This window comes from Aptenodytes patagonicus, chromosome 14 (genome assembly GCF_965638725.1).
Source record: "Aptenodytes patagonicus chromosome 14, bAptPat1.pri.cur, whole genome shotgun sequence".
Lineage (NCBI taxonomy): Eukaryota > Metazoa > Chordata > Aves > Sphenisciformes > Spheniscidae > Aptenodytes > Aptenodytes patagonicus.
Genome location: NC_134962.1, coordinates 17,394,836 through 17,422,689, shown reverse-complemented (window position 1 = coordinate 17,422,689; position 27,854 = coordinate 17,394,836). Strand labels below are relative to the sequence as shown.

The 27,854-nt window shown below is 48.3% G+C and overlaps 1 protein-coding gene across 2 annotated transcripts; it reads right to left on the bottom strand.

The window, feature by feature from the left end:
* Positions 1-27,854, bottom strand: LOC143167044 (uncharacterized). Of its 2 annotated transcripts, XM_076352052.1 has the most exons (26): positions 27,723-27,854; positions 26,805-26,861; positions 25,869-25,951; positions 25,126-25,291; positions 24,296-24,402; positions 22,783-23,010; positions 22,104-22,200; positions 21,512-21,610; positions 20,362-20,523; positions 19,877-20,055; positions 19,254-19,436; positions 18,161-18,305; positions 17,731-17,877; positions 17,314-17,544; positions 14,871-15,064; positions 12,453-12,580; positions 12,077-12,246; positions 11,089-11,268; positions 9,794-9,928; positions 9,310-9,453; positions 8,727-8,858; positions 4,725-7,244; positions 3,035-3,190; positions 2,495-2,608; positions 2,278-2,325; positions 1-379 (listed from the first exon to the last, which is right to left on the bottom strand). In XM_076352052.1, the coding sequence occupies exons 1-26, from the start codon at positions 27,819-27,821 to the stop codon at positions 173-175; spliced, it is 6,111 nt and encodes a 2,036-aa protein (XP_076208167.1). In that variant the 5' UTR covers positions 27,822-27,854; the 3' UTR covers positions 1-172. The 2 variants fall into 2 exon arrangements, with proteins under 2 accessions (XP_076208167.1, XP_076208168.1); XM_076352053.1 differs by lacking the exon at positions 2,278-2,325.

Here is a 27,854-nt window from a genome sequence, read left to right as displayed (position 1 = left end):
TAGTGCGATCCTGCAAAACTGCTTTTATTTAAAAAAATCTTAAAAATCACTGCCGCTAGGAAATGCTTCCAAATGCAAACAGAACAAATGCGCCCCCATTTCCCACAGCAAAACATAATACATTTCCGGGAAGGGCACAAGACAGGAGCCCCGTGATGCTGCAGCTGTTCCTCTACAGGAAATGAAGGTTCAGAGACCGATCCAGCTTCCGAGTCTCTGCTTCCAGAACAGCAGCTCTGGGCTCCCTGACCACAGCTGCTAAGGAGTAAGACAGCTCTTGGTGAAGGTCTGACAGCTCCTGGCTAGTCTTGGCGCAGCACTCAATATAGTCCTGCTTGTATTTTCGCTCCTGTGCCAGCTGCGTCTGCAGAAGGGACACCTGAAAGAGGCAAAAGGCCGAGCTCAGGCAAGCCCACGCTGTTAGGACCATCTGCGGACGTCGGGGAAGACGCACCCGCTAACTCCAGCCCTGACAAACACTTTGTCGTTGTGGAATGGGAAGTAACAGGTTCCCAGAGTCACCCTGAACCAAACTCAGATTATCAACAGTTCCGAGTTTCTTTCTGGCATACCATTCACGTGTACAACACCGAGACATTACATGTATATTAAGGAGAGAGGTTCCTACAGGGTTTAGTAACCCAACTCTTTTTCTCAAAAGAGAGATTCGGGCTACCGACACCTTAGTTCCACGTGCTTTTTCCTCAGCAGGAGGGCTACTGGTTACACAAGGTACTGAAGAACTGTTCTGTTGCGATCCAGCTTAAAAACGTGACAGCTAGCACATGAAAAGGGAGCAGACTCTCATTTTTCCTAACTTCAGAGCATTTCACAGAGGAGCAGAGCATAACCTGATGAACAAAGCCCAGGGGGGAAATGAGCCTTACAGGACTGCTGAGGCCTTGAAACTCCTCAGATTCTATTCTTTCCTGACAACACGGAGCTCTGCCTGCTGGGCTTTTTGGTGGGAGAGACCCAGCTGCTCTCACCTCCTGTTAGGTTTGCAGTGCAGTGCAGCCACAGCAGCTCTGGCATGTTGCCCTCTGCCTGCTCTGGAGTGGAGGAGATGCACATGGAAAGTAAGACATCAAAGGGACTTCACAACAAACTCTGTGCATAGGCTGGGGACCACCACCACTGAAGAGAGGGACAGATCTGACCTTCTGTCTGAAATAATAAGGGCACCTTTGTGAAACTGGGCTTGCAAGCCTGAAAAACCCTCCCACGCTCTGGTAGGTAACCCAGAGGTATGAGTGGGAGAAGTGGCCAGCTGCTGCTACGAGCATCTCCCAGGAAGTGGGAGATCAAGTTCCAGTTCTGCTGTTTCCCAGGCCCAGAGGAGTGCCCTAACCAGCCAGGTGAGGACTATTCTTTGAGCAGAGCACCTCCGTTTTCCTGCTGAACTGCTGAAGTGGGTCCACGGTGCAGGCAGACGCAACAGTCAGTCACAAGGGGAAGGGGGTTCAGTTAGTTATCTGTAGCAACAGAACTTCGGACACTGAGGCTTCCTGGTGAAAACATCCTTAAGATATACCTTGATGGCTTCAGCAGTATTCTCAGCTCACTTGCCGGAGCTAAGCATCATGTAGTCTACCGATACAAATATTATATGCATTTCGCCCTGAGCGCCTGTGAAGATTCGCCTCCTCAGGGAGACCAGGGTGTACCAGACCCATAAAAGTACACGGAAGAGACGTCTGGCGACTGCTGCTACTGCCAAGACCACTGTCAAAGGATGCAATAGGCTTCAGTAGCTGGAATGTACGTTCTTGCACTGACAAAACCCATGTCCATACAGTGCTTAGGTCTCTGACTCGGTCCGATACTGGGATCACGATTAGCACAGCATAGCAGTATGACACTAACGATTGCCTGAAGGCTATAAGCTCTGGCACTGCCTCAGATCCCCGGAGCTCTGATATGATGCAAGCTCCACTGTTAACGGAGTCAAGGGAAAATGGAAACAGTCAACAAGATGAGTAAGCTCAAGGGGAACATCCTTAGAATAGTCTCTACTTTCAGGCAAGTGCCAGTTTTCTGAATTTCCTCCAATCCTTCTCCCACTTGCCCTTTAGGCAAGTCAGAGACTAGACCTAGGTGAATGATGTTGTTTGGCCGTGGCCAAGAGGTGTGTCTAACTGGTACTACCTGGTGTAGACACTGCCTGGTGTACTCACTTCCTGACAGCCAAACAAAACTTGGGCTGTGGCATCATGCAAAGTTGTGCCCATCAGTACAGCCACAGTGGCTTTTGATGAGAGCTTTCCTACTCCTCACCTGGTTCTGTAACTCAGCTAATCGACTGCAGCGAGCGTGAGACTCCTCCTGTGAAGAAAATGCAAGGATTTCTTTTTTTTGCCTCCAGTTTGGTCAGGGCCATGGTCTATATTTGACTTCTATTAGGTCTATACTGGGGGGCTGCTGCCACTGGGATTTGCCATCGTTGCTCCGTGTGGCCAGAGCCTCCTCCCACCAAGTAAGATTCTGTTCTCACCTGTCTAGAAGCAGGCATCTTGTGCTGGTCAGACTCAGAGAGAGAAAAGCCGCATGCATCTGGCAGTGACCGACCACCGTGATCTCTCTTCAGTCTCCTCCGTTCGCGTTCCACCTGCACGTTGGACAGGAGAAAGGGTCACAGAAACCTGCCACCAAACAAGGAGCAAAAGGACCTCTGGACGTCATGGCAAGGAGATGTCTGCTCAGAGACCGTTAATTGCACCAGAGAACGTTGGCGGCAAAAAGCACTCGATGTAGACTATGGAAGAGAAAGCGCAAGAGGAAACAGTTCCTGACACAAGAGAGTCAAATGGGTGTGTACGGGGACGCTGGGGCAAGAAGGGTGGTTCCGGAGTGAATGTGCCTTTGTGAAGGCAGCGGGGTGCCAGAAGAGAGAGAGAATACAAAAGTGTGTGTCCACAGGGGAAAGTGGGAGAGGGAAGGAGACAAACAGAGGACCCCGAAGGGCTGCCTGTGGAAACGTGTTGTGTTCCAGAGGACCGTGAGGCTTTGCAGAGGCAATGAGAGCCTGTTTTACCTGCTCAAGAGTCCTCCTGAGCTCAGCGTTGAGTTGCTTCAGCTCCGTCTTCTCATGTTCCAGCCTTGCAACTGCTCGCTGCAGACATTCCAGCCGCTGCGACAGGAGTCTCTTCTCCGAGAGCCACGATAGCTGCTCCCCTTCTGCGATAGCCTGCTGGGTGTTCAGAGAGGAGATTACGTGAGCTGGTGCCACATAAAGGTTAGGAGGGCCAGAACCAACACGTCGGGGAGAGTGACCGGACTCAGGAATGGACAGTGCCAAGTCCCTTCTTCTCCTCCCGAGAGAGACTGGAAACATTCGTTTCCTATTCAGCCACTTCATGCTTTCACAAAGGTCTGTAGTATTTCCAGCTCCCTCTCTCTCAGCCATTTCTTGTCCGTCATGAAGACTTCCACATCGACATGTTGCTCTTAGGGAAGCTATCTAACATCTTTGGTCATCCTCTTTGACCTTCACTGTATATCCTCCTATCTGTAGTTCTACGCTCTGTCCTCGGACAACCAAACAACATGTGGGTGAAGCATGCGTTTCTGCAGTGATAAAATGCCAAGGTTTTGTTCTCTATTCCCTTTACCTGTTACATCATCATTACAGAACTGCTCTTTGAAAAAATCCCATTATCAACCAAGCCCTGTGCACTGCTCTGAACCTAGTCAAGAGCCACCTCCCCCCTCGTGGGTTTCTTGATGAGTTCATCAAGTGCTCCTTGAAGCGCTCTCTGACAGCATCTATAAATGTAGTCTTGATATCAGCACTATACCGATCTATACGGATGCAAGCGCATTACCTGATCTAATGCTGTTGCATACCTGATCTATACGGATGCAACTGCAATCTCCCATTGTTTTCATGCTCCCTGCCCTTGTCTGCTTCCCATCAACAGATCACAATACCCGTCATCATCCTGATCAGGCTGGCAGTAATATTTCTCAAGTCATGTACAACTGTATAGTGCATAAATACAGTATTTTATTAGTAGCAGTTTCTACATGCCTGTGGACTAACGTAATGCTAAAAGTATTGGCAGAGTCCCAGGCAAGTTTGCAGCACAGGCTGTTGCAGCTGTTCCACTAGCAGTACCCGAGTCAGATCACCTTGGAGAAATCCACACAACTTTGCCTTCGTGCTTTTTGGACTGCGGCACAAGTACATCCTGCATGTGCAGTGAAGCCTTTAACCTCATCAGGCAACGGTACGAATTCCATTCTTTTCAATACACCGGAAAAGCTGTACCTCAGAAATCGACGTCTCTGAAAGCATCCTCTAAGCGCCATCAGTGCAGCTGCTGTTCAGCCATCGTTACAAAATTCTACTAAGTTTAGTGCATTAGTCTGGTCAACTGTGCCCTTTCCTTTCCATGCCAAATCCTAACCGCGAGACGTTGGCTAAGCTTGCCTAGATAGGAGAGAACCAATTACCCACCCCCAACCTTTGGACTTGCTTTAATTTTAACGGCAAGCTCTGTAGCTCTTCCAGTAGTTCTGGGCTTGACAGAAAACATTCTGGCAGGTGAATGGGCTCTGGACGGAGCTAGAAAGACAGGCAAGCCTGCTGGCCGCAATCGTGGTTTCTTTGGCCAAGCAGGTCATATATGTATGGGAATATATATTCCCATATCTTTATGGAAAACGTCTTTAGAATCCTTCACAGACATTTTAGTTGACTGATGATCAGCCACAGTGCCTACCTGAAGATGAAACCGGTCCTTGTCCCTCTCTGAAACCATACTCTGCAGGATGGCTATTTCTTCCCTCGGAGTCCCATTGGCCATTTCACTCCTGGTAAGGGCAAGAGTCAGTGCTTGTGCCTTCTCTTTCCATTCGATTTCTCCGCTTTCATTCCGCTTCAAAATAGCCACCACACGCTCCAATTCTTCCCCCTTTGCTTTCCTCTCATCTTCCAGCTGCTGGGTTAGCTCCTCCTGCCTTTTCAAGAGACGGTCTCTCTCCTGGAGAACTTTCCTCTTCTCTGCTTCCTCTGCCTCCCAGTTCTGGAGTTTCTGGATTTGTTTCTTTAGGGTCTCGCCTTCATCTTCCCATCGCAAAGCTGATGTTAGTTGTTTCAGGAGTTCACTCTGCCTCCTAAGCTCCTGTTCTCTGCCTGTCAGAGTCTCCTCTAAATACCTGACTCTGCCTCTCTGGTACTTGATCTCTGCATCCTTCTTTGTCAGAGTCTGCCGAACGTGCTGGAGATCTTCCCGAAGACCTCTTATTTCCTCTTCTAACTCTTCTTGCCCACCTTGAGCCTTGGTCTCTCGTTCCCTCTCAGGCAAGGCTGCTTCCAGGAGCTTCTCTTGCTCTCTGTGGTGTCTAACCTCTTCATTCTTCTTGGTTAGCCTAAGCTGGAGATTCTGCAAGGTCTTCAGTTCTTCTTCTTGGCGCTGGAGTTTTTGCAGAAGAGTTTCATTGTCTTCATCTCTCTTCCTCACCGCTTCCTCAAGCAGATTCACTTGCTTCTGGCATGATGTTAGTGCTACTTTCATGCTTTCTTCACCAGGCTGGAACGTGTTCATTTGCTCTGTCTGCCTGAGGCACTCCAAGCGGTGGTTCTTCACTGCGTGGCTCATTTCGTCTAGATCCTGCTGTAGGCTCTTGGCCTGCTTGCCTTCTAACTCCTTCTGCTCTCGAAGGTCCTGGGCATGCTCTTGCAAAGACACCCTCTCTTGATCTCTAGCTTCTCGAGAAGGTTCAGCATATTCTAGTTTTTGCAGTATGGCTTTAGTCTGCATCGCTGCCTCCTCCTTTTGCTCTTGAAGCTTAGAGATAGCCTCCTCCAGAGCCTCTATCTTTTCTTCTCTTTCTTTCAGAGTCAGTTTTGTTGCTTGAAGATTTGTTTGCTCAGCTTCACGCTTCTCCTCCTTTTCCTTGCATGCCTCACATTGTTTTCTAAGGGATAAAATTTCTTGCTCTTGTTCCTTTAGTGCCACTTGAAGATGATGCAGAATTTCCTTCTGCTGTGCAGAGTCCTGTTCTTGGTTTTGGAAGGTCTCAATCACTTCCTTCTGAGATTCAATCATGAAATCCTTTTCTTTCAGTATTGCCTTAGCGTGTTCTAAGTCTCTCTGTAAGACATTCATCCGTTCTTCTGTTTTTTCCTCATAGTTCCGTGTTTGTTGCTTTTGGATGTCTATGAGCCTGTCCTTTTCTTTCAAGGTTTCTAAGGTCTGCTCCAGTTGGTCACGGACAGTTCTTAACTGCATTTCCATGACTTCTTCAGCTTCCTGGATTTGCTTTTGTTGTGACTCAAGCTCTTGATCTTTTTTAGATAAAGCAAGTGTCATCTTTTCTACTTTACCATGAAGCTCTTGCAGGTGCCCCTCTCGCTGATCCTTGTACTGCTGGAAGAGCCTGAACTGCTCCCTTTGAGAAGCACACTCACTCTCTCTGTCCTTAAGAACTGCCCTCAGGTGTTCAAGGCTTGCGTGCAGAGATTTCACCTGTTCTCTCTCCTTTTCCAGTTCTTGGATCTGCTGGGTCAGAGACATAAGCTCTATGTTTTTCTCCTTCAAGTTCCCTTTCATATGATCAAGATCCACGAGCAGATTTCTCACTTGTGAGGTACCGTGTTGTTCCAGAATCGTTATCTTCCCCTCCTGGAATTTGATCTCCTGGTCCCTCTCCTCCAGCGCCTTGCTCATCTTGCTGACAGCAGTCCTCTGCATTTCTCGCTGCTTCTCCAGCTCCCGTATCTGTTCTCGCTGGGATCTGATCTCCCGGTCTCTCTCTTCCAGGTCTTTGTTCATTTTGCTTACAGCAATCCTTTGTTTTTCTTGCTGCTTCTCCAGCTCCTGTATCTGTTCTTGCTGGGATCCTGTCTTCTGTTCTTTCTCTGTTATGTCCTTAATACCCTGATCGAGAGTAGTTTTATGCATTTCTTTCTGCTTTTCCAGCATTCTCATCTGTTCCTGGTATAACTTCATTTCTCCCTCCCTCTCTGACAGGATGGCAGTCATACGAGTGAGATTCTCCTGCAAAGCTTTTACCTCTGCTGCCTCTTTCTGTAGCGTCTGGATTTTCTCCCACTGCGTTTCCACTTCCTCATTTTTAATTTTTAAGATAGACAGTGTAGTTTGGAGTTCTTGTTCAAGGCAGTGATTCATATCTGTTGCTGTATTTGCTCGGGTCTCGGAGGCTGTGACTGATTCCTGAAGGAGTCTTCTCTCCCATACCAGTTTTTCTTTAAGTGCTTGCAGTCTGTCCCGGTCATGCTGCAGAACAGGGAGGAAGAGGTTCAATAATTCCATCTATATATGTTTGGTTGTCATACTAGATTGGAACTCCTGCTCCAGTGGCAGTCAAGGGCTGAAGTTGGAGCTTTTAGTAGAAAATTCGAGCTCTCCAGTTGGTTTCCCTGTTCGATGTAAATTTTCTACTGTCACTCAAAAAAGATTTGAGAACTGTACTGTATCTATCAAACTCTGTCCATAACTGATTTTTGGAGTCATTGTAAATGGAGGAGTGGGAAAATACCGACCATGTAGGAACAGCTGCACTGGCTCAACTGTCTAGGCTAGTCTCCCGTATGTAACGGTGCCTGTAAGTGCACACCCAGGGAAGAAAGCCTAAGAGTTGGGTGGACTTACGTGATACCTCCCCTCCCCAACCCCAGCACTGTTCCAGCTTGTGAGAACTTTCTCAGTCTCCTCCTGACCCCATATAGACCTGCTGTATTTACAACACCCTTCGTCAAGGAGTTCAACAGGTCTGCTCTGCTGTAAATATACCACCTCCTGTCATTTGCTTGCAGCGTGGCTCTCACTACCTTCATCAGATGGCTCTCGTTCATCTCTTGGACAAGAGAGTGAACGACCGCTGCCCCCTCTCTCCCTGCCTCTCAGGATGTTGTAGACCTTTCCTGCGCCACTCTTTAGGCTGCGTCTTTCCCAGCTTACTCAGCCGGTCCCATCTTCCCTTTTGCCCTTCGCTGAACCTCTGCTGGCTCTAGGGTGTTCTTTTGGGGAGGAGCTGCCAGAACTGCAGCCAGGATTTCAAGTCCAGACTAAGCATGATTTAGGCAGTGGCACGATGATGTTCTCTCTATTAGGAAGGGAAGAGAGAACAACCCCAACATGTGATTTCCCTTTTTTTTCTTTGAGAACAACCCCAACGTTTCATTTACTTCCCCCCCTGGACCTCTACTGCGTAGAATTTTCGTGGTGCCATCCTCTAGAAGGCCACTGTCCCCCTCTCGAAGGAGTAATGGTCAGGTCACAGTCTGTCATTCCGTGTTTCAAATCAGGACTAGTTTTCCCCTTGCAGACATACATATTTAGCTGGATCAGCACTTTTGTTTCTCAAATGTCTCATTTTTCCCCCCGCTGTCTGCTCTCAGACGGGCAATGTTGAACAGCTTTCTATTATTAGCAAACTTTGTCTTCTCACCCCTTTTTCCAGATCCAGGTGTTTAGAAATTTTGGACACAAATAATTGCCCAAACCATGCAATGTAAATAGAGACAAGTTTGAAAATTACTTTGACTAAAGCTTCAAGGGCAGAAACCTTCAGAATTGAGGAAAATAAGCACCCTGATTCGTAACTGAGTCGTATATGACTACGGCATCTTTTCCTACTTATTCAGGAGAATGCAATTGGAAAAGTTAAACCACAAAAAAAAGTTGCTCCTTAGAATGACTAACAGAAGGCCAAAAAATATGTAAGAAATGGCCCTTCACAGCATCTGCCAGCCTCACCAGGACATCCTTTCTTTGCTTCTCAGTGCTCTCGAGTTTCCTTTCCAAAGACGCCACCTCTTGATGTAGAGTCATAGCCTCCTCCTTTAGAGACCCTTCGGAGGCTGCTAGCTGAGACGTCAACTCTTCCACCTCAAGTAAAACATAACAAAGCAGTCAAAGACTACAGCTTGTCGCCGTCAGCCATATCATATACTGTGAGGAAAGGGAAAGGACAACTTTAAATTTCACCCTATCGTGAGAGTACCAGATTCACAATGGATACAGCCAGCTTGTTTAACAATCTAAGTGCGTCACCATGTTCATCTGAAAAACCACCTTAAAAAACAAGGCTAGCAGTAACAGGCCAGCAGAAATCCACTCTGATGATTGCTGGCAAACAGGCAAAAGGAGCAGCCCATCTGGCCAGGGCAGCAGCTGAGATTCAGCTGACCAGTAAGCCTCCTTCAGACCAGCTGAGCTGGAGACCACAGTATGATGGCAGTCAGAGGGACTACCCCATCAGCCTGCTCTGCAATGGAAAGGCAAGAAGGGGAGAGACCGCCTGTTTGATGACCAGAGTATCTACTGCTGTCTCAGTCACCTGTTTTTGCAGAGCATCCCTCTGCTGAAGAAGAACATTCTTTTCCTCTTTGATGGTTTTGATTTCTTCCTTGTGCCTCTTCTCCACTGCCTTGATCTTACTCCGAGTTTGCTGCAGCTCTGCTTGCAGCTTTTCTGTGATGTTCTGTAAACACAAACGGAGAGCAAGTTACTGGGACCTGCCATCGGGTTCAGCTTTTTCCTCTTTCTGTCTCAAAATCACATTCATTCAGCCACTTCTTTCTGCTTTTCTACCCAGCTCTGGTTCCACTGTAACCCACCCTTCCTGTTGCTGATCTCTGGAGCTTACCAGGCTCTGTGCTTTCAGTGCCTGCAGTAGTCCTTGCCTCCTCAGTCCCAGGACTTAGGTTTTATTTCCTTGTTACTGCCCTCACTCTGTTACCTGGCCCTCAGCCTCTCTCTCAGCTTACGTCCAATTGCCAACTGCCTGTTCTTTCAACCTACCCTACTAGTCAACGACTTACCTGCCCATTCTCTTGCTGCTTTTTCAGGTCCTGCCTGAGCTGCTCTAGCTGCTGGCAGGCTTCTGTTAGCTCTCCCTGCGTTTGGAGTAGCGTCTCTAATAAAGCATTCTTCTCACGCTCCTTTTCTAGCAGGACCTGCACAGAAACAAAGAGAAGACGGGTTTAAACTTCCCATACAAAATTTGTGTGGCAAGACTCAAAGACCCATGGGCTCACACGGTCTCAAAGCACTGTGCTGCTGGTCTCCTAGGTCATTATCTGCCCACTTGGAGACACAGCTTCCTAAGTGAGATTGGCAGTATAAACATGGTCCATCCACGGTCCATCTGCGACTGAATCTCCAACAAACTCTTAGTCATCTAACAGGAGAATGTGTGGCAGTTCTCAAGTGTCTCGCCTTGCTGGTGAGGGTATCCCTCGTCCTGCGCTGTGTCCTGTTTGTCTTTCAGTAGCGACTTCTGCACCTACTTAGCGGTAGAGAAAACACAAGGCTGCCAGAGGGCTGAAGCTAGCAGCTCTTTCAGAAAACTCATGTACTCTGAGTGAGGTTTGGTGAAAATTACTTCGGTTTTAAGGTATTCAGTAGACTTTACCAAAGAAGTACTGACAGTACAGGGACACACTGTCATCTCTGAGCGCCGCCCTGTCATTTCAATACCTGTAGACACAGCTGGGGGTACTGCTGTCCCTAGGCAGCCTCCATAAAGAGGACTTTGGGTAGGACACAAGGAGGACTCTCAGCGTATCGCAGGGTTGCTCTGGCACAGGAGACCTGGGCACAAAATAGCTTACCAGCAAGTGACTTAAAACACAGCCCGGAAGACACCTCTGTTTTACTGCCCAGAAATATTTCAGAGGAGTCTTTAAAAAGATTTTTCTTTTGTCAACAATCCTGCTGCGCCCCTCCCCGTCCTCCCCAAACAAAAAGCCCATCCTCATGGGGATTCAGTCCTACAAACTCAGTTTGGTCTTTAATGGAGTTAAGGCTATAAACACGTATCAGTAAACGTCAAAAGAAGACCGTTAAGAGAACAGTGAAGATACTCTGAGGTAACTCTTAGAAAAACCAGAATACAATAGCAGCACAAAAATCTAAAATGAAAGGTGACATTTCTGCCTGGCTTCCTATGAGAGGTCTCATTCCTAGTCCCAAAGGTAGCCCTGCACGCCTTTCACCTCACCAAATTCAATGTAGAAAACATGTAGGGCATGCTCCACACAGCCCGATATCCAGTCATCTCCCACAGCTCTAGCTTTGCAAAGAACCACACAAATTCTCCTTTCACAGCCTTTACCTCTTGCTTGGCGTTTTCGACTCTGGTTCGTTCCTCTTCTTGTTGAGCGTGCACGGTAGCAACTTTCTGCTTCATATCAAACAGCTTCTTCTCGTGCTCCCTTCCTGTCTCTGCCTTCTCCTTTTCCCATTGCTCCAGCATCTCCTGCAGCTCTGAATGGTGCCCTTCCCGCTCGCTTGCCTGATGAGTGGAGGAAAAGACTTCAAGATGAAGTCCCAGCCAAGCTCCTCAAAAAAATGTGAAGCTTCATCCCTCCCCCACAACCCCCGACCTGAACAGTGCACAGTGGCGGCTTTGTGCCCTCCATATATTGTGTCCTGTCAAGGAACTTAAAAGGAGGGTCAGCAGGTGGAAGAGAAGGAGATGTTACCTTCCCCTCTCTGATGGCTGCCTGTTTCCTAGCACCTCTCTCCTCAGGATTTCTATCTATTCTCAGAGTCTCTATTTTCAAAGCTCACCTCCCTTTTCATCAGTGAAAAGGTGCAGATGGACTGCAGGGTGAGGAAGAGACCAGTACCCTGATGCCCTAGTCACAAGACAGGCCACGAACTGAAGTACCAGGAACAAGGGGCCTGTTCCATAAGCTTCAAGCCCAAAGATAATACCTCTGTCAACCGTGAAAGGACAGAAAGAAAGGAACAAAGTTTCCGTGACTGCAGTTGGCAGCAATGTTAGGAGTCTACTTCATGGTAGACGGGAGTCTGGTAAGATCCTACCCCTTGGCTGCCACGCTTTGGGTGGGGACCGTCCAACCTTCTGTTGAACTCGTCTTAGGCCCACACTGCATCTGTGGCTGCATTTACTGTCCCAGCATAGTCCTGTGGGTCTTCACGTGCCTTCAAGTACGAGCCATTGGCTCTGCTGCCTGGCCTACCAACGTGTGGCCTATGACAGAGGATTGCTGCCATTTCACACGCTCGGGCTAGTCGTCTTCTAAAGTCAGCCCACAAAGCTTGCTTGAAGAATTCAGAAGCATATTGTTTCCTACCAGGTCTTGCAGGAGCTTGTTTATTTCCACTTCATGATCAGTTTCGCAAAGTTTGAGGGTACTGTTATACTGCTGTTCTGTCCGCAAGAGCTGTTGCGCCATGTTTTCCCGTTCCTGCTTCACGAGAGATCTCTCTGCTTCCAGCTCACATTGAAGGCACTTCACTTCCCCTGCAAACACGACAAATGGCAAGATTCAGAGTCTACACAAACAATGGTTCTGACTTTACTGACCTTAAGCCGTTTGAATTTCAGTGCAGGAGGGATCTGCCTCCATCTCCTTCACTCCTCAGAAGCACTGCGGACAGAGAGCTATTTTTTATACCACCTTCCCTAGGTAGGGGGATCACCAGAAACAAAGCGCAGGAGGCTCTCACCTTGTATCACCTCCTTGGCCTGCGTGACTGTGTGAAGTTGGATTTCAAGCTGACTCCTGGCGATCTCCAGCTGCGATAAGTGCTGCTGAGCCTCAAACAGGCTGGATTCCAGGGTCTCCTTCACTGACCTGCAAGTTGTGAATACGGAGGGAAATGAGTTTCTTGCTCCTGACGCCCACAGGGAGTTATTCCAGTAAGAAGTCGTTCAAGATCCCTACACCTGAGTACGGAAAATGGGTTGCACGGAAACTTGTATACAGAAAACATATTTCTACCGTTTAAAATAGCAATGCGGGCCCCTCCGAGGGAATGTCCAGGCTTTCTTCATGACCTAGCATAACACAGAAAGCCCAGCCGAATTTGATCTCAACAGCCAAATCTTAAATTGCTGTGACACACAAGTAGCTGTGCCCACAAAGTCTGTGCCAGCAAGGAAAAGCCCAGCCTCTGCTCACAGCCCTTATCTCCTCAGCCCTTCCAAGTTGCTCTGCAGGGGGACAGAACAAGAGTATTTCCCCGGCTGACTCGTGACTTTTTAGTGCTGTTCATACTGTAGGTATAGGTAGGTAATTTTCCAGACTCCCTATATTTAAAAGGGACTCCAGAAATACATCAGATGAGAGGGTAAAGTCTCATGCTTGTAGCAGCATTTGGAAGAAATCAGAACGAGATTTTATCTGAACAGGAACTATATGAAGGGAGAGACAGGTATCCTTTAGTTTAAACTGCTGGAAGTTCAAGAGAAACACTTGCTCCCTTTGTTTAAGCGTTGCTAACTAAGTAAGCAGTAGCCCAAATGACTTGTCGCTCTTTAAAAGGGAAGTTGTAGTACTGCAGATGCAAATTGTTACATCCATAGACTTCAACCAACTGGTGCGTATGACACACAGGATTCTGGAACCAGGAGCTGCAGTTACCTCCCTGACCTAACACAGCGTCCTGTGTGCCACGTTCCTACAATACACAGCGCTGCCTCCCGAGTACAGGCATGCAACCAGGATAACATCCTTCAAGGTAAAGGGGCACCTGAGTGGTACAACAATAAAACCCACAACAGAAGGATTTCCCTGCTTTGATGGACAATGGAGGCTCTATCTGCAAGAAGGAGAACAAGCACTATTTCTGATTACGCCCATCTCTGGCAGTCCAAGGTAAATGTGCCCCGTTTTAAGGACAAATAGAAGTCAGTCTCTAAAACAGAACAGAAAAGGTAGAGTCCAAAACCGTGACAACAAAAGGCTCTTGAGAACAACATCTGGCAAGAATAGTTGCTGATTTTTTCGTTATCTATTGCCAAAGGTTCTTCATAACTAGTTTATCTCTTTCTAACAAAATAATTGATCCCTCTTTTTTCTAAAAAAAAAAGGAACTGAACATCTAATCACTTAATAACAGCCCAGTAATTGACCAAACATAATTCAGCTGGATCAAATAAGAGAAGCTGGAGCTCAGAAGAAGCAGCAGCTCTCAGGAAACACACTGAGTCAAAATGGTGTTTATCAGCCTCGCTAACAACATACTCTGGAGTGGTAAAGTGTAAAAGTCAAGAAGCATGCCAAACAATCTGTGAAACATCATTTGTACAGCTCTGCAAGTTCAGGAGTCTTCTAAAAAACACCTAAGAGGAGGACAAACGTCTCGATGCTTTTTTTCTTCTTTTTGGAAAAGCAGAACTTGTCACATTTGGTCTTAGAAACCTGATACAGCAGAAGCAGAGAATCTTGTTCCTTCCCTGTATAACTTCGCCATGGCATCTGTCTCTAAACGACACGTGGTGAGGAGTACAGGACCCAGACATCAGTGATGGGCAAGAATCCCCGAAGACTGTCGAGAATTCACAAGAGGTTTCCCTGCTGCTGGTGTAACCAACTCGAGGTCCTGCACCACACTTAACAAGAGTTAGCTTAGAAACAGAAGGCCCTCGAGATTTTCAGCGTGAGCCTCGAGCTTCACCCTAAATGGCAGTGTCCTCCTCACAACGTCCGTATGTAATAGCCTTGAATTCTGACGATCCCATGTCAAACCTCTTGACAAGGAAAGATCTATGTTCAAATGCAGAACAAGAAACCAAAACCAGGGAGAAACTTCAGGTTTCAGGAAACATCTGCATGGTTTAACGATTACTCAATTCAGAGCCAAGTTGGCTGGCTTTGGACTTCACACAGGAATGTGCAACGGGGCATAAACATGAGCGCAAGGCTCAGGAGAGCTTTGCTAGCTTTACCTGTCAGAAAAATAACATTCAAATCAAGGTATACTTTTTTTTTTCCCCCTCGAGATTCTTCCATTTTCTGTCCATGGAAGGTGAAAACATCTGAAAAGCACACAGGATGCAATAAATCCTCATGCAACGATTACCACCTTTATAACTACAGACATTGAATAAGGTCCTGCCTAGGGTGTCCTCCCTGCCTTTACCTGGCCTCTGCCAGCTGCTCTGAAAGGCCTCGTCTGTCCTGCTCCATGGCTGCCAGTCGCACCTCTAGGGCAGCCTTCTCACGCACCAGCAATTCCTTCTCTTTGGACACCTTGGCCAGTGCATGCCCTTGGCGAGAGGACTCCTGGCGCAACTGCTCCAGACCACTGCTAGCCGACTCTTGCTGGCGGTAAACCTGAAAGCGGGACAAAATACAGTTAGAGGCCTTTCTCTGGAGTTCTCTGCAGAGCCAGCCAGTGCCACTTCTGAATCAGCTCGAGGAGAAAGAGCTCCTGTACTGTGGGCTGAAAGCTTAAGAGCACCTGCTGTATACCGCGCTAATACCCTGGGCTGCCAAAAGGCACTGGCACTGTTAACTTGACAGTGATGAGTAAGGCCATACTGGGTTGCCTGGGACCAGACAGCTCCTTCACGACAAACGTACATACCCCGGACTACGTGTTTTCATGCAAAAATACTGCCTTTTCCAGAACTCCAGAACCTTGCAAACTAAAACTCTATTAGAATCTATTCCAGTGCTGGAAATTTTCAGGAAAGGCTGAGCAAAAGCAACTTTGCTCGCTGAAGAAAGTGAAAACACACATGGTTTCTCCTTCTAGAAAAAAAAAGATCAAAGTGTCACCTACTGCAGCGTGTAAAGCAGTTGGATGCAATGAGGTGACGCTTGGCAGGGAAACAGCCCTTGCGGTCAGCAGTGTCATTTAGTGATTTATGAAAGTCTGGCTGACGTGGCCAGAGAGATGGTAGACTCTGTTTGTACAGTAGTTCATGTCAACAATACTGTTTACTTGTCTTACACAAAGAAGGTGTCTAATATACCTTGCTGGTATTCAAGCTTGAAGATTAACCATGATTTTTTAGCTCCTTTCTTCAGTATAACACCTCTGCTGTGCATTTGCCAAACATACCACGTACTCCAAAACTAAGACTATCTAACAGAGAACAGACCATCAGAAACAAACAATTCTCTCAAAGTTATCCCATAATACCCAAGATTGTACATTATGAAACTGACATTTAAATGATGACAAACTCCCTAGTCTCCTACAGTGACATGATCCTCCCCAGCTCTTTTGCCAGGGTACCGAAATCAGTTAGTCCAGCGTGAAGAGTCTTGCGCGATCACCTATTTCTCATCTTCTTCCTCAAAGCCTAAAGAGGCTCTAACAATTCATAGAATCATAGAATCGTCTAGGTTGGAAAAGACCTTTAAGATCATCGAGTCCAACCGTAAACCTAACACTGCCAAGTCCACCACTAAACCATGTCCCTAAGCGCCACATCTACATGTCTTTTAAATACCTCCAGGGATGGGGACTCAACCACTTCCCTGGGCAGCCTGTTCCAACGCTTGATAAGCCTTTCGGTGAAGAAATATTTCCGAATATCCAGTCTAAACCTCCCCTGGCGCAACTTGAGGCCATTGCCTCTCGTCCTGTCGCTTGTTACTTGGGAGAAGAGACCGACCCCCACCTCGCTACAACCTCCTTTCAGGTAGTTGTAGAGAGCGATAAGGTCTCCCCTGAGCCTCCTTTTCTCCAGGCTAAACAACCCCAGTGCCCTCAGCCGCTCCTCAGAAGACTTGTGCTCTAGACCCTTCACCAGCTTCGTTGCCCTTCTCTGGACACGCTCCAGACCTCAATGTCTTTCTTGCAGTGAGGGACCCAAAACTGAACACAGTATTCGAGGTGCGGCCTCACCAGCGCCCCGCGTACACGGGGACGATCACTTCCCTAGTCCTGCTGGCCACGCTATTTCTGATCCAAGCCAGGATGCCATTGGCCTTCTTGGCCACCTGGGCACACTACCGGCTCATAGTCAGCCGGCTGTTGACCAACACCCCCAGGTCTTTTCCCCCAGGCAGCTTTCCAGCCACAAAGTTGCATGTATGTCTTAAAATACAATTTCAACAATTTCAAGATGTCATTCCCATTCTTAGCAATACAAGACAGCAGACACTGACTTGCAGCTTTGTCCCGCTCTCTAGGCTCAAACAAATGGGAGTTTTGAAAGTTGCAGACTTCACAACAAAAAGCATAAATAGAAACATGCAGCCCTGTTCTTGCCTCAGAAAAAGGATTCAGAGCTACACAGTTTGTTTCTTTTGCCACATGTGAGAGCAGTAGCCCCGCTCAGATTCACGGGCAACACAATCATCTCTCTGCAGCTTATCAAAAGCCAAAAAAGAGACCAACACAGACAGGTGGATCAAAAGAATCTGTAGAAGCAGAGGACAGCTCGGAGAATTGCAGAACAGCTCTGAAGGCCATCAACACGTTTCCAAAAAGAAGCAAACAAAGCCTTCTGACCTCCAGCACTACCAAGCGTCTCCTTGACAAAAACACTGCAGAATCCAACAGATAACAGCTTCACTGAGCCAAGCAGCCAAATGCCCACCCAGAAGCACCACGGTTTTGGTCTCACCTGACTGAGTTTCTCTTGGGTTTCTTCCTTCTCCTCTGCCAGTACCGTCAGCTGTACCCGCAGCCCCTCCTGTTGCTCCTCTGCTTTCTTCAGCAGCTGCTCCAGGTGGGCTTTCTCGGCACAGAGCTCTTCATTTGTTCTTCTACACAAGTTCAGCTTCTCCTGGTCAGAGATCTTTGCTCTCTCCATCCCGTCCACTTTTCCTGACAGAACTTCATTCTCTTGCTCCAGCTACAATCACAGAGGCACAGAGGAAATAAAATACAGTAAGAGTTACTATGAAGAAGGTTTGGCTCGGACAGGAAAAAGACCAACATTTCCATACTCAGTCAGTCATACTGTCGGAAGGCAAGAAGCCTGAGCAGAAGCAGCAGCTGGAGACGAACACCTGGCAAGATCTTTGGCAACTCTGCTCACCTGCAGCACAAGTTTGTTCAGTTGCGCTTTATCCAGTGCAAGAGCTTCATTGATACCGCTCGTGTTCGCTGTTGCAACACGTAGTTCAGCTATTTCAGCACTCAGCTTATTCTGAGCCCCTGTCAACTCTGCTACCGACCGCTCTGCCTGGAGAGACAAAAGAACAGCATGACAACAAAGGCAGGAAAACCCCTGACTTCAAGCAGCAACTCCACATCCCCTGTGTGTCTCTGACATACTCCCAGTTCCGCGCTCCCAGTAAGCACGTGGGGACTAACTACCCCAAAGAGCCTGTGTGGTCTGATCACCATTTTCCAAGAAGGAGGACAACATTTTCCCTGTCTTCTACTGCCAGAAACAGCATCTGTGGTGGTCCTGCTATCACAACTCCCTCTCCCACAGGTGCTACCTAGGAATAAGGTGACCACACCTTCTCCAGTGCCATGGCAAGCTCATGTTTCTCTTGCTTCAGCAGATCCCTCTGAAGGTGCGATTCCTCCAGTGTCTCTCTCGCGGCTACCAACTCACTCTGTAATAGTGAATGTTTTCCTTCAAGTGCAGCCAAGTCCTTCAGTCTATGAGAAGGGGAAAGACAAACAAGCTTTTAATGTAAAAACATTCTCATTTCCAAAACCAAGAGCACATACTATGTCCCAGATATGACAGTTAGAATGATTTCCAACAGCTTTCTATTTACACCTAAAGAATGCTGCAATTTCCTGACTAGAGCTGCATCACTCTCTGTCATTGATGCAGGTGAAACATTCGTCATTGAGAAAGTGAAACAAGCTTCCAGAAATCACAGAACGTTTCCAAAAAGTTCAGGTACTCTCAACTGAACGGCTTCCTGCCTGATGGTTCTCTCTCTCCTTTTTGGTACATCGGATACAAGACTTTCCAAAGTTGTTCTTTGGGTAAGACAGACTTTTTAAGTCCAGATTAATATTCCCACAATTGCTCTTGCCTTCAGCAGCGAAACAATGACAGAGCCTGCAATCTACTGGGGGAGGAGATGTGCGTGAATTTCCAATGCAATAACCATAGGATCACAGGATGATTCAGGCTGGCAGGGACCCCAGGACGCCTCTAGCCCAGTCTTCAGCTCAAAGCAGCTGGGGTCGGCTGTGGGATCAGTCCAGGTTGCTCAAGGCTCTATCCAGTTGGGTCTTCCAAATTTCCAGGGATGGAATCTGCACAACCTCTCTGAGCAACCTGTTCTGCTGCATGATTGCCTTCATGGTTCAATTTTTTGTTCTCCTGAAATCCAGTCCAAACCTCTCTTGTTTCCGCTTATGCCTGTCATCAACTACTCCGGTCGGGTTTGGAATGCTTTTTTTAAAGGGTCATAAAGAAAGTACAAGGAGGCAGCTATGCTGTAGGTCAGTAGGTAGCCAGACCTGCCCACGTGCTCCCTTCACCTTTCTATGCTACAAATGATGAGCATGCAGAATTCATTCTTTTACAGTGGGCCTCCTAAAGTCCAGCAACGCCCACCCCTGCCCAGAGAAAGCTTTAACGCTCACAGGAGCTCCTGGTCACGACGCGCTCTCTCCATCGTCCGTTGCTGCTCCACCTTCTCCCCCTGCGCCGAATCTTCCTTCAGCTGCAGTTCAGTGTTACTTTGACGCAGACGCGAGGCTTCTTGCTCCGTTACTTCAAGCTGGTGCTGTAGCTCTTCCCTGGTTTTCTCGAGGTTTGCACAGTCACTGCAGAGACAAGGCTCAGTTAGAAGAATGAAGAGGCCTGAAGAGTCACGGGCCCCATTTTCGTCATTCCAGGATGGAGTTGTGGGGAGCACGGTAAAGAAGAACTTGCTCTTCCCCTCACAAGGCAACTGAAGAGGGAAAGAGAAAGGAAAGCAGGCTTTTGCCTTCGTTCAGTGAGAAGCGGCGGCTAGGAAAGAACGGAATTCACAGATGCAGCATGTTGAGAGGGAGGCGTCCTGTATTCCAACACCGCTCTGTATCGCCAAGACAGCCTTAGGATTCACAACAGAGCATGAAAAGCAGCGACAGGAGGATGCTAAAGTGCCCAACAGAGGCATACACGTGGTAGGGCAGGCGAGTTCTTTGCCCATAACGCCGCTGAACTCCCAGAACTGGAAGCAGATTGCCTCTAGAACGCAGGAGAAGGAGGAAACACTCACCTTCTGAGTGCTTCTACCAGAGAGTGGAGGTGCTGCCGGTGGCTGCTGGACGTCTTGCATTCCTCCTCCAGTTGCTCAAGCCTTTGCTGCAGCTTCCTGCACTGCTCTTCCTGCTGCCTGTGCTGGTGCTGCAGGAAATTGATAGAGTCCTGCCTGGCCGAAAGCTCTTCTTTTAGGGCCTGCAAGGAATGGGCAGGGAAAGAGCACAAACAAGCAATAAGAAGCAGGGAAGATGGCTCCAGGTAGCTGGGAGAAGAAGCAAGCAGAGAGACAGCTCACCTGAAGGCAAAAGCTGTGATGAGGGGGTGGGGATCAAGGAGAGAAAAGCACTAGGACACAGAGCTGGCGAGACTGGCAAGGCAATACGGTACCAAGAGTGGGAAGGCTAGAAAGAAACTGGCTAAGGAAACGGAAAGGTTTCAAGCTAAGTGAGGCATTAGCAGCTGAGCCTGTGGCCAGTGGTGAAGACAAGCAGAAATTCTCACCTGCCTTGCTCCTCGCCTCCTTGCCAGTGCTTCCTGAACCAATACAAAGGCATGCTCTGCATCAACGGAGCTCAGACAAGGGAGGACGTTGCTGGACTCTGCATGCTGGGAACTGTCAGTGCAGATAATGCTGACCGTGCTGTCACTGTCATCTAACACCACCTGAAAGCCCACATCAAGCTGTTACTCTTGGTTTTCTTTATCTATTTCTCCTTTTCCCCCCACTTCACCCTGGAGTCGTTAAAAACTCAATTCTCTCATTTCTTCAGTCAACAAAGAAGTTTTGTCCCCGTGGCCACAAGTACTCCAGGGGTTGGGTTTCTGAATACAGCTACTATAAACACGAAGAAACAAGTGTGAAGTGGCTGGAGGCTGCCTGAACGCTCAGTTTCTTGAAGCTCTCAGGAATGATTTTGGTCTCCGTCAGCTTGTTAGAGCCACATACACAAGCACCAGATCAACACGGGAAACAGCAATGAAAGGAAACAGTAACGCTGCCCAGGGAAGAAGGAAGCTGATGACTACTGGAAAACAGCAGTGAAAAAGCTAATGTTTATAATTACTCTGAGCAGTAGCACAAGAGGATAAAAATGACTAACTAAGGGGAAAGAACTGACTTTGTGAGAGGCTGCGTAAAAGATCTGACGACTAAGCCCCCCTCCACAGAGCGAAGTTTAGGACTAAGTTAAAGCTACCCCTAAACACTTAGACCAGTTGCGATTCTGGGGTCAGTGAATGTAGAGTGAAGGAGCAGAGCTGGCAAGTGCATCGATTGAGTCAGTGACCTTTTATAAAAATCTGAAGAACAACAGCGTCATTGCTCAAGGAGGGTGCGGGAAGCCTCCAAGCAACACTGGAATACAAATGTCACGTAGCCAACTCAGAAAGCACAGTCCAAGAGAGACCTTAGCGGGACGCCGAAGGCAAAGGCACTGAAAGTTCTAGCGACTCAGCTGAAGTGTCACAGGACAGCCAACTCGGAAGTTATAACAGGTTTTATGTCAGAAAAGTGGTATAAAAATTAGACAGCCAGTAGCAGTTAACATAGACAGTAATCAACATCTCTATCTGTTCCCTGGGTTAGTCTGTTGCCTTCCTCAAGTACTTTTAAGTCAAATTTACGGGGATGTGGTCCCAACTCTGTACTCACCTCAGTTATGTCTTTTATCAGCTTCTGGAGGGAAAGATTCTCTTCTTTGGCTCTCGTAGTCAATGCAGCTTCATATTCTTTCTCTAACCAACTTGCTTCCTGAGAACAGAATAAGGAAAGGGTGGGCAGGGAAGAGCTGCTCCCCTCTGTAGCATTCCCATCCTCAGTAGCATTGTCACGCCGATAAGCCTCAGCCCTGGTGATTCCAGTGTATTCCTTCCCATATCTATTCAATTTCTTCTTTGCTAAAACTAAGAAGAGAAAGACCAACAGCTAGTTTTTATAGGCTGCTATGAAGCCGTCCATTCCAAGGAACCTTGATCCCGAGAGACTTAAAGTCACAGGCAGAATTGGTTGCATTGGTGCAACCCCCCTGAGGAAGACACCTGAATTGTCTGCAGCTCCCCTGCCACTGCCTGCACCTGGACTGACTCCACGTGTGCCAAACACACAGGGAATATTTTGGCAGTGCGCCCGATGTTCCCATACAGCTAGCATCTTTACCGCTCCTTCTCTTGAGCAAGCCACACCTCTTTGTGCTAAGGCTGGAGAGCAAACACTGGGCTATCTCCCAGGTAAAGGTAAAACATACTAGAATCTCGACAGTGTCGTTAAGCGTTTTCACGGTCTTCTCCTTCTCCTCGTTCTGCTTCTGAGGCTGTACAAGCAAGGCCGAGAGCTCCATCACCCTGAGAAGAGAAGGTCCACGTGCCATTCCAAAAGCATTGCACACCATCACCTGTTAAAGAGCTACGCAGCTCCCAGAAGCATAGCAGAGAAAGTTCAACCCAGAAAATACAGCAAAGGCAGCGTTCATCTCTACAGGTTAAAAAGCCTGATGCTGCAAAATGGCACTTCTTGCCCCAAAGGCCTTCCGCACTCAGTCTTGCAAGGAGGACTTGTCAGTACAGAGGTGCTACATTGCTTATGATGGCCCTGGGCAAATTCCTCCCAACTCCCTTTAGCACAGTTCTGGATAGCAAAAGGGCTGTACAAGAGACAGAGCTCCCTTTATACTGGTCTTAATTTCTCACCGAGAACCAGTTAACAGCAAAAACATTGTAATATGCAATCTCTTTTCCAGTCTTGTCTTACTCAGTCAGTCAGACGGTTTTTTCTACCCTTTCTGTTGAAGGCAGTGGTTTGACTGGGGACAGAAACAGGGCTGTGCAGAATGGGTGTGCTTTAAATGTGAACACAGCCCATCTAAGAATCCAGGAAGCAGCCACAAAAGACGTTGTTGGTAACAGCAAAGTTTAAAACACCTTTACCTGTCCTGAAGCTCCTTCTTCTCCAGGTCCCCCCTGACTTGTAAGCACATCACTTCCTGAGTCTTCTGGCTTATTTCCTGTTCCGCTTGCTGCTGTGCCTGATCCTTCAGGACAGGTCTGCCCAGAGCGATGGACTCCCAGAGGTGTATGCCAGAGTTTAGACGGGAGCAGTTTACAAGTATAGCTCCAGAAAGCCTCATTTGCTCTGCCTTCAGCTCTGACAAATCTCTGAAGAAGAATAAAGAGAGAGCTAATCTTCACACCACCATCTTTATCAGCTGACTCACTTCTGAAGCACGTAATTGCGCAACAGTAAAAGCTGGCAGGAAAGATGACATCTTTGTCATTCATCTGACACTTTGGGATCAGGACTCATCTTGACAGTTGAGCAATGAGTCTACTGGGTAGCTGAGGAATGAGCCTGTTTTCTCCTCAGAGATAAGAAGACATGTATGGCACAGCCAGAAGGCTTCAAGGTCCTCTAATTACTCTTACTAATTGTTGCTCCTGCTCTCTCTTATCAACATACTCTAATTATCATTAACAGATGTAAGGAATTTTACCAAGGTCCCCGGCTTTTACACCTAAGGGATCAGCCCTAAGCGACCCATTATTATCAGCACTTGCACTGCTAAGAGGCTCGTGACAATAGCTACATAATAAACGTTTCAGGAAGGTGGTGTAAGAATAAGCCTAGAATGTTGTAACAAAACCCACAAACAATACAAGAATTAAATAGTAGGTCAGGCACACTCTCACATTAAGGAAAGCTTATAATCAAATAAGGTAAACGGCTGACAGTAACCCAGAGTTTGAAATTGCAAGCTGACACCAGAAGAAGGTACTATTAAGGCTACACTATTTTTGCTTGTGTAGAAGGCAACTGTGAGAAAGGAACCTCAGAGAGCCCAAGAACAAGAAAACAATCACAAAAAGAGGTATCAAACGAAGCAAAATAAATTGGATAAACGCAGTAACAGGGTGGAGGAGCGATTCTTTCTCTCAACGATGCTGGTACAGGAATAAGCGGATACAAACTGACCAGAATAAATGTAAGCTGGAAATGAGAAGAAAAATAATAGATATATTCAGGAGTGATCTTCCCATCAGGAGCAGTGGGAAAAGAAACTCCGTGAGACTTAAGGCAGATTTCAGTCATTCTTTTAAATGGACTGCTCTACACGCTGCACGCATAGCTTTGGTGAGTCGCTTCCAATGTCTCCATATATGCCCGTGTCTGTGTCAATACGCCCAAACATCACCATAGTCAAGTTCATCTGTTTAGGGCCCCTGCATTGATTATAGCCCAAGCCCCACAGTTTTATCTGAAAACCAGCATCAAACAAAATGATTCTGAAAATAGCCTAAAGCATGCTTAACGGCATTGCTTCAGACTGTCAAAGGAGAAATCATACCGTTAGCCGCAACTAACGTAACATCGAGGCTCAAAAAGCGGGTGTGAAGGGAAGCTACACTTTTGTCTGCAAGACATCTAGCCTTAACTTCTACTCACCGGTCAGTGGCAGTCTTCATTCCCAGGAAATGATGGCGGAAGGTTACCACCTGACGCCACAGGCTGAGTAGACGGTTATGTTCACCCCTCAAGCAGTTGTCATAAAGCTAAACATGCAAAGACAGAAAGAAATGCCAACTGAGCCTTCACTGTCACTGTACAAGTCTTTCAGATAGGAGAGAGTACAACCACCGTCACCAGGTCTCCTTTAATAACTATTGCAACAGGGGCATCAAGGGCTGAAGAGGCACCACAGAAGCATCCTCAGTAGACCTGCCACCTGACTTCGAAGAAGGGAACATCCACGCTTCTCCTGCAGGAGTGGATATCAGCAGAGCAAACTGATCATGATTCATCCCCTCGCCTTGCAGAGGTGTCTAACAGTCTTGGTGGAGGAAGACAAAAACAAGCCCCTCCAAGACCAGTGTCAGATTTGCTTACAGCAGGCCGCTGGTAAGGGAGGCCTGTCTTGTTCTTCGGTTGGCTACTCTGAATCCGAAAACACACAGACCTCTCCGGTCTCCACTGCTCTAGACGGAGATTTAAGAACTATTAAAAAGATGAGCGGTCCTGTGTGACTGCCCTGCAGTGCCCAGCAACAGCAAGCGTTTGCCTTTAAGACCGAGCAGTATGGTCACAGCAGGTGGGCATCTTCCATCACCACAATTTGCTGACACTCCTCCATCTCACACCACTGCCTTCTGCCCGTCAACACCAATACATCCTCAACAGAGCCACAACTTCACACAGCAAGTTCTCTGTGCCAGAAATAAAATGCATTCTCACTCCACCCTGGCAGCACATCTGACGTTCCTGTAGCCTATCCCTACCTCACGTTCGTTGCGCCATTCACTCTCCTTCAATTCCAGCTCCTGACGGGCCCTCATCCAGTCCGCCGTCAGCTTTCCAACATCTTCTTTAAGAGCTGAATTAACCTCATTCGCTCTATCGAGGTGCTCCCGCAGGAGAGCGTTCACTTCTGCCAGATTCTCACACCTTGGAAAGGGAGAAACAGCAATCAGGTCACTGAACAACTGCTATCCACAAGCAGCATCCCCGTGATTTTCCAGCTCCCTCAACACTGACTTTGTTGTCAAACTGAGAGGCAGTAGAAGTGCTTTCTAGGATTAACTAAGATCTCTCTGTCATGGCAAACTCATTTGCTTCTCTTTGCTTTAAGCCTTCAACTTCCATCTACAATTTTGGTTTCCCCTTCCTCGTCAACGCTGATGATGCCCACAGTGAACGTCTTGCCTCCCCTTCCTGCTGCTGATCTCCGGATGCGTCACCTTTCTCTAGCATTGTCCTGAGTCGCTCACCTACTGAGCCACGGAATAATTTAGGCTGGAAAGGGACCGTTGGAGGTCACCCGGAATAACCCCCCGCTCAAAACAGAGCCATTCAGCACACAACACTATTACTGCACCACAGAAAACAGATTGTGGACCTCTCTCCTTTCAAAGCAGCTTGGCCAGCCGCTTCCCTCGGGGAGGCTAGGTAGCACTGACAGGTTCTCCCTCACTTCCATGAGCATCCAGGATACCAAGTACGAGGGAACGCTTCTTCCGGGTACCTTTGCTGCTCCTCTTCCACCTGAAGCAGTGCTTTCTCCAGGCTGTGGTCTTCTGTGGCTTCCCACCTGCCTGGAAGGGATCCCTTAAGAAGAAAGGAAATGTTTAGTCAAATTCTTGTGTTCCCTTCACTACTGTTAGCATCCATCGCTTTCCCCTCCATTTGTTGGGTATCTCAGGAGCTCGTGGCTTCTTCCAGGCACAACAGTGTCGTGACTAGGGAGAGGAAGGGAGGGGAAGGGTGTTACTCAATGTGAGCAGCTCTCCTCAGTCTCCCACTGTTGCACTCTCACACCTAGGTATCCTAGGCTCATGACCGCAAGCGCTCACTTCGACTTGGAGCCTGGGAATGCTCTCCTGCCCTTCGTTTCCTAGGTCTACTTTAGCCGTGAAGCAGAAAGAAAAGCACAGAGCCAGCTCTGTATGTTGAACGCCAGCATTCTTGCCTTCCAAAATGCTACGTTTCAACCGATTCTTTTTCGGAGACAGCCATATAATGTAACAGGCAGTACAGCCCTCTCCTGAGACCTAGGACAAAATGTTACTCCAGCAATAAAGCACTCTTTCACAAAACTGAAATCCTTCTTGATAGCGTTGTCTGGACTGGCATTTCTGGGACTCCTGGCTGCTCTAAGAATGGCAACCGGACAAAACACGGACGGGCAAACTTACAGCGCTTCTTTAAAGGTGGTATGTAGGACTGAGTATAGGACTGTGAGCTGAAAGGTTGTTGGTTATTGTATTTGCTTTGTGATTATATATATGTGTCCTTGCAGTGGTGTCTTTGCAGTGTCGTACCACCTTTCCCATAAAGATATATGCTACCCTCAGGTAGCAAAATCTTGTCTTCCTCTGTCATTGCTTTGGGGAGCTTTTCTTTGTCTGCGTTAACGAATGCTACATACACTGTCTTTAGGTAGCAACCCGCACACACTCACCCCTCCTGCTTCCACTTGCTGCTCCAACTCTCGACACCAAGTCCGGTACTGCAGCACCTAGATGGACAGACAGAATGAAGATGAGCCAATGCAGCTTGTAAGAGGCTCGGCTCCTCCTGCATTAGCTTTTCTCTAAGTCTTTACAGCCCAAGCACAGTACATTTCACAGTGCTGCTGATACAGTCCACAAGAAGTCCTTACGGTATAGGGAAGCTTCACTTTCCCTAGTATTAAAGAAAGTGAGACAGGGTTTCTTTCACACATAGTACTATCTGCTCATCCTAAGACAGCGATGGCAAGCAGAATGATGAGACAGACTTAGCCAGCCATGCCCGGCCTATGGCCACCACGTACCCCAAATGAGTATTTCCAACGGGCTAAAAGCCCAGTGGGTCCCTGCAGCTAGAGAAATGACTTTTCAAAATCGCTTTTCAATATTGAGCAGGTGAAGTTAGTTCTGACCACAGTCCTGCTCAGCCACTGCTCAGAGCTGCCTGCCTCTGCCCGGGGCCGCCCAAAACCACCCCCGCCGGCTCGAGCCCTACCTCTGGGACAGCCCCCTGCTAACGGGGCCAAACAAAGGCGTTTGCAAGCCAGGCATCTTTACCCAAGTGCGAAAAAGACCCAACGAGAGGCTCGGGGGGGTGACAGCGGCAGGGCGAGGCGCCCAGCACGCCGGGCCGGGCCGGGCCGGGCCGGGCCGGGCGGAGCCGGGCGGCCCCCGGCGCCTCCCCCGAGCTCCGGGCTCGGCGCCGTCCCGCCCGCAGCAGCTCCGGGGAGGGCCCCGTTGGGGCCGCGCGTTCGCCCCCCGAGATCTCCGCCGCCGAGTCCCCTCTCCGCGCGGCGCGGGCGGCCCGGCCCCGCCACCGCGGCCCGGCCCCGGGCAGCTCCCCCCGGGCAGGCGCCCCCGCTCCTCACCTTCGCCTGCAGCTTCCGCACCAGCACCGCTTGGCGGTGCTGCGCCTCCTGCGAGCTCTGCAGCCGGCGCCGCAGGGAGGCCTGGCTCCGCGCCGCCATGCCCCCGCTCTCCAGCCGGGCCCGCCGCCCGCG

What these genes read in the sequence shown, in the direction of transcription:
- LOC143167044 (XM_076352052.1), bottom strand. Translation starts at nt 27,821, where the DNA reads ATGGCGGCGCGGAGCCAGGCCTCCCTGCGGCGCCGGCTGCAGAGCTCG. An exon ending in AATGGCGCAACGAACGTGAG is followed by an intron (nt 24,403 to 25,125) that starts GTAGGGATAGGC and finishes TTGCATGTTTAG; the next exon opens with CTTTATGACAACTGCTTGAG. An exon ending in AGCAAAGAAAGGATGTCCTG is followed by an intron (nt 7,245 to 8,726) that starts GTGAGGCTGGCA and finishes CCTGTTCTGCAG; the next exon opens with CATGACCGGGACAGACTGCA.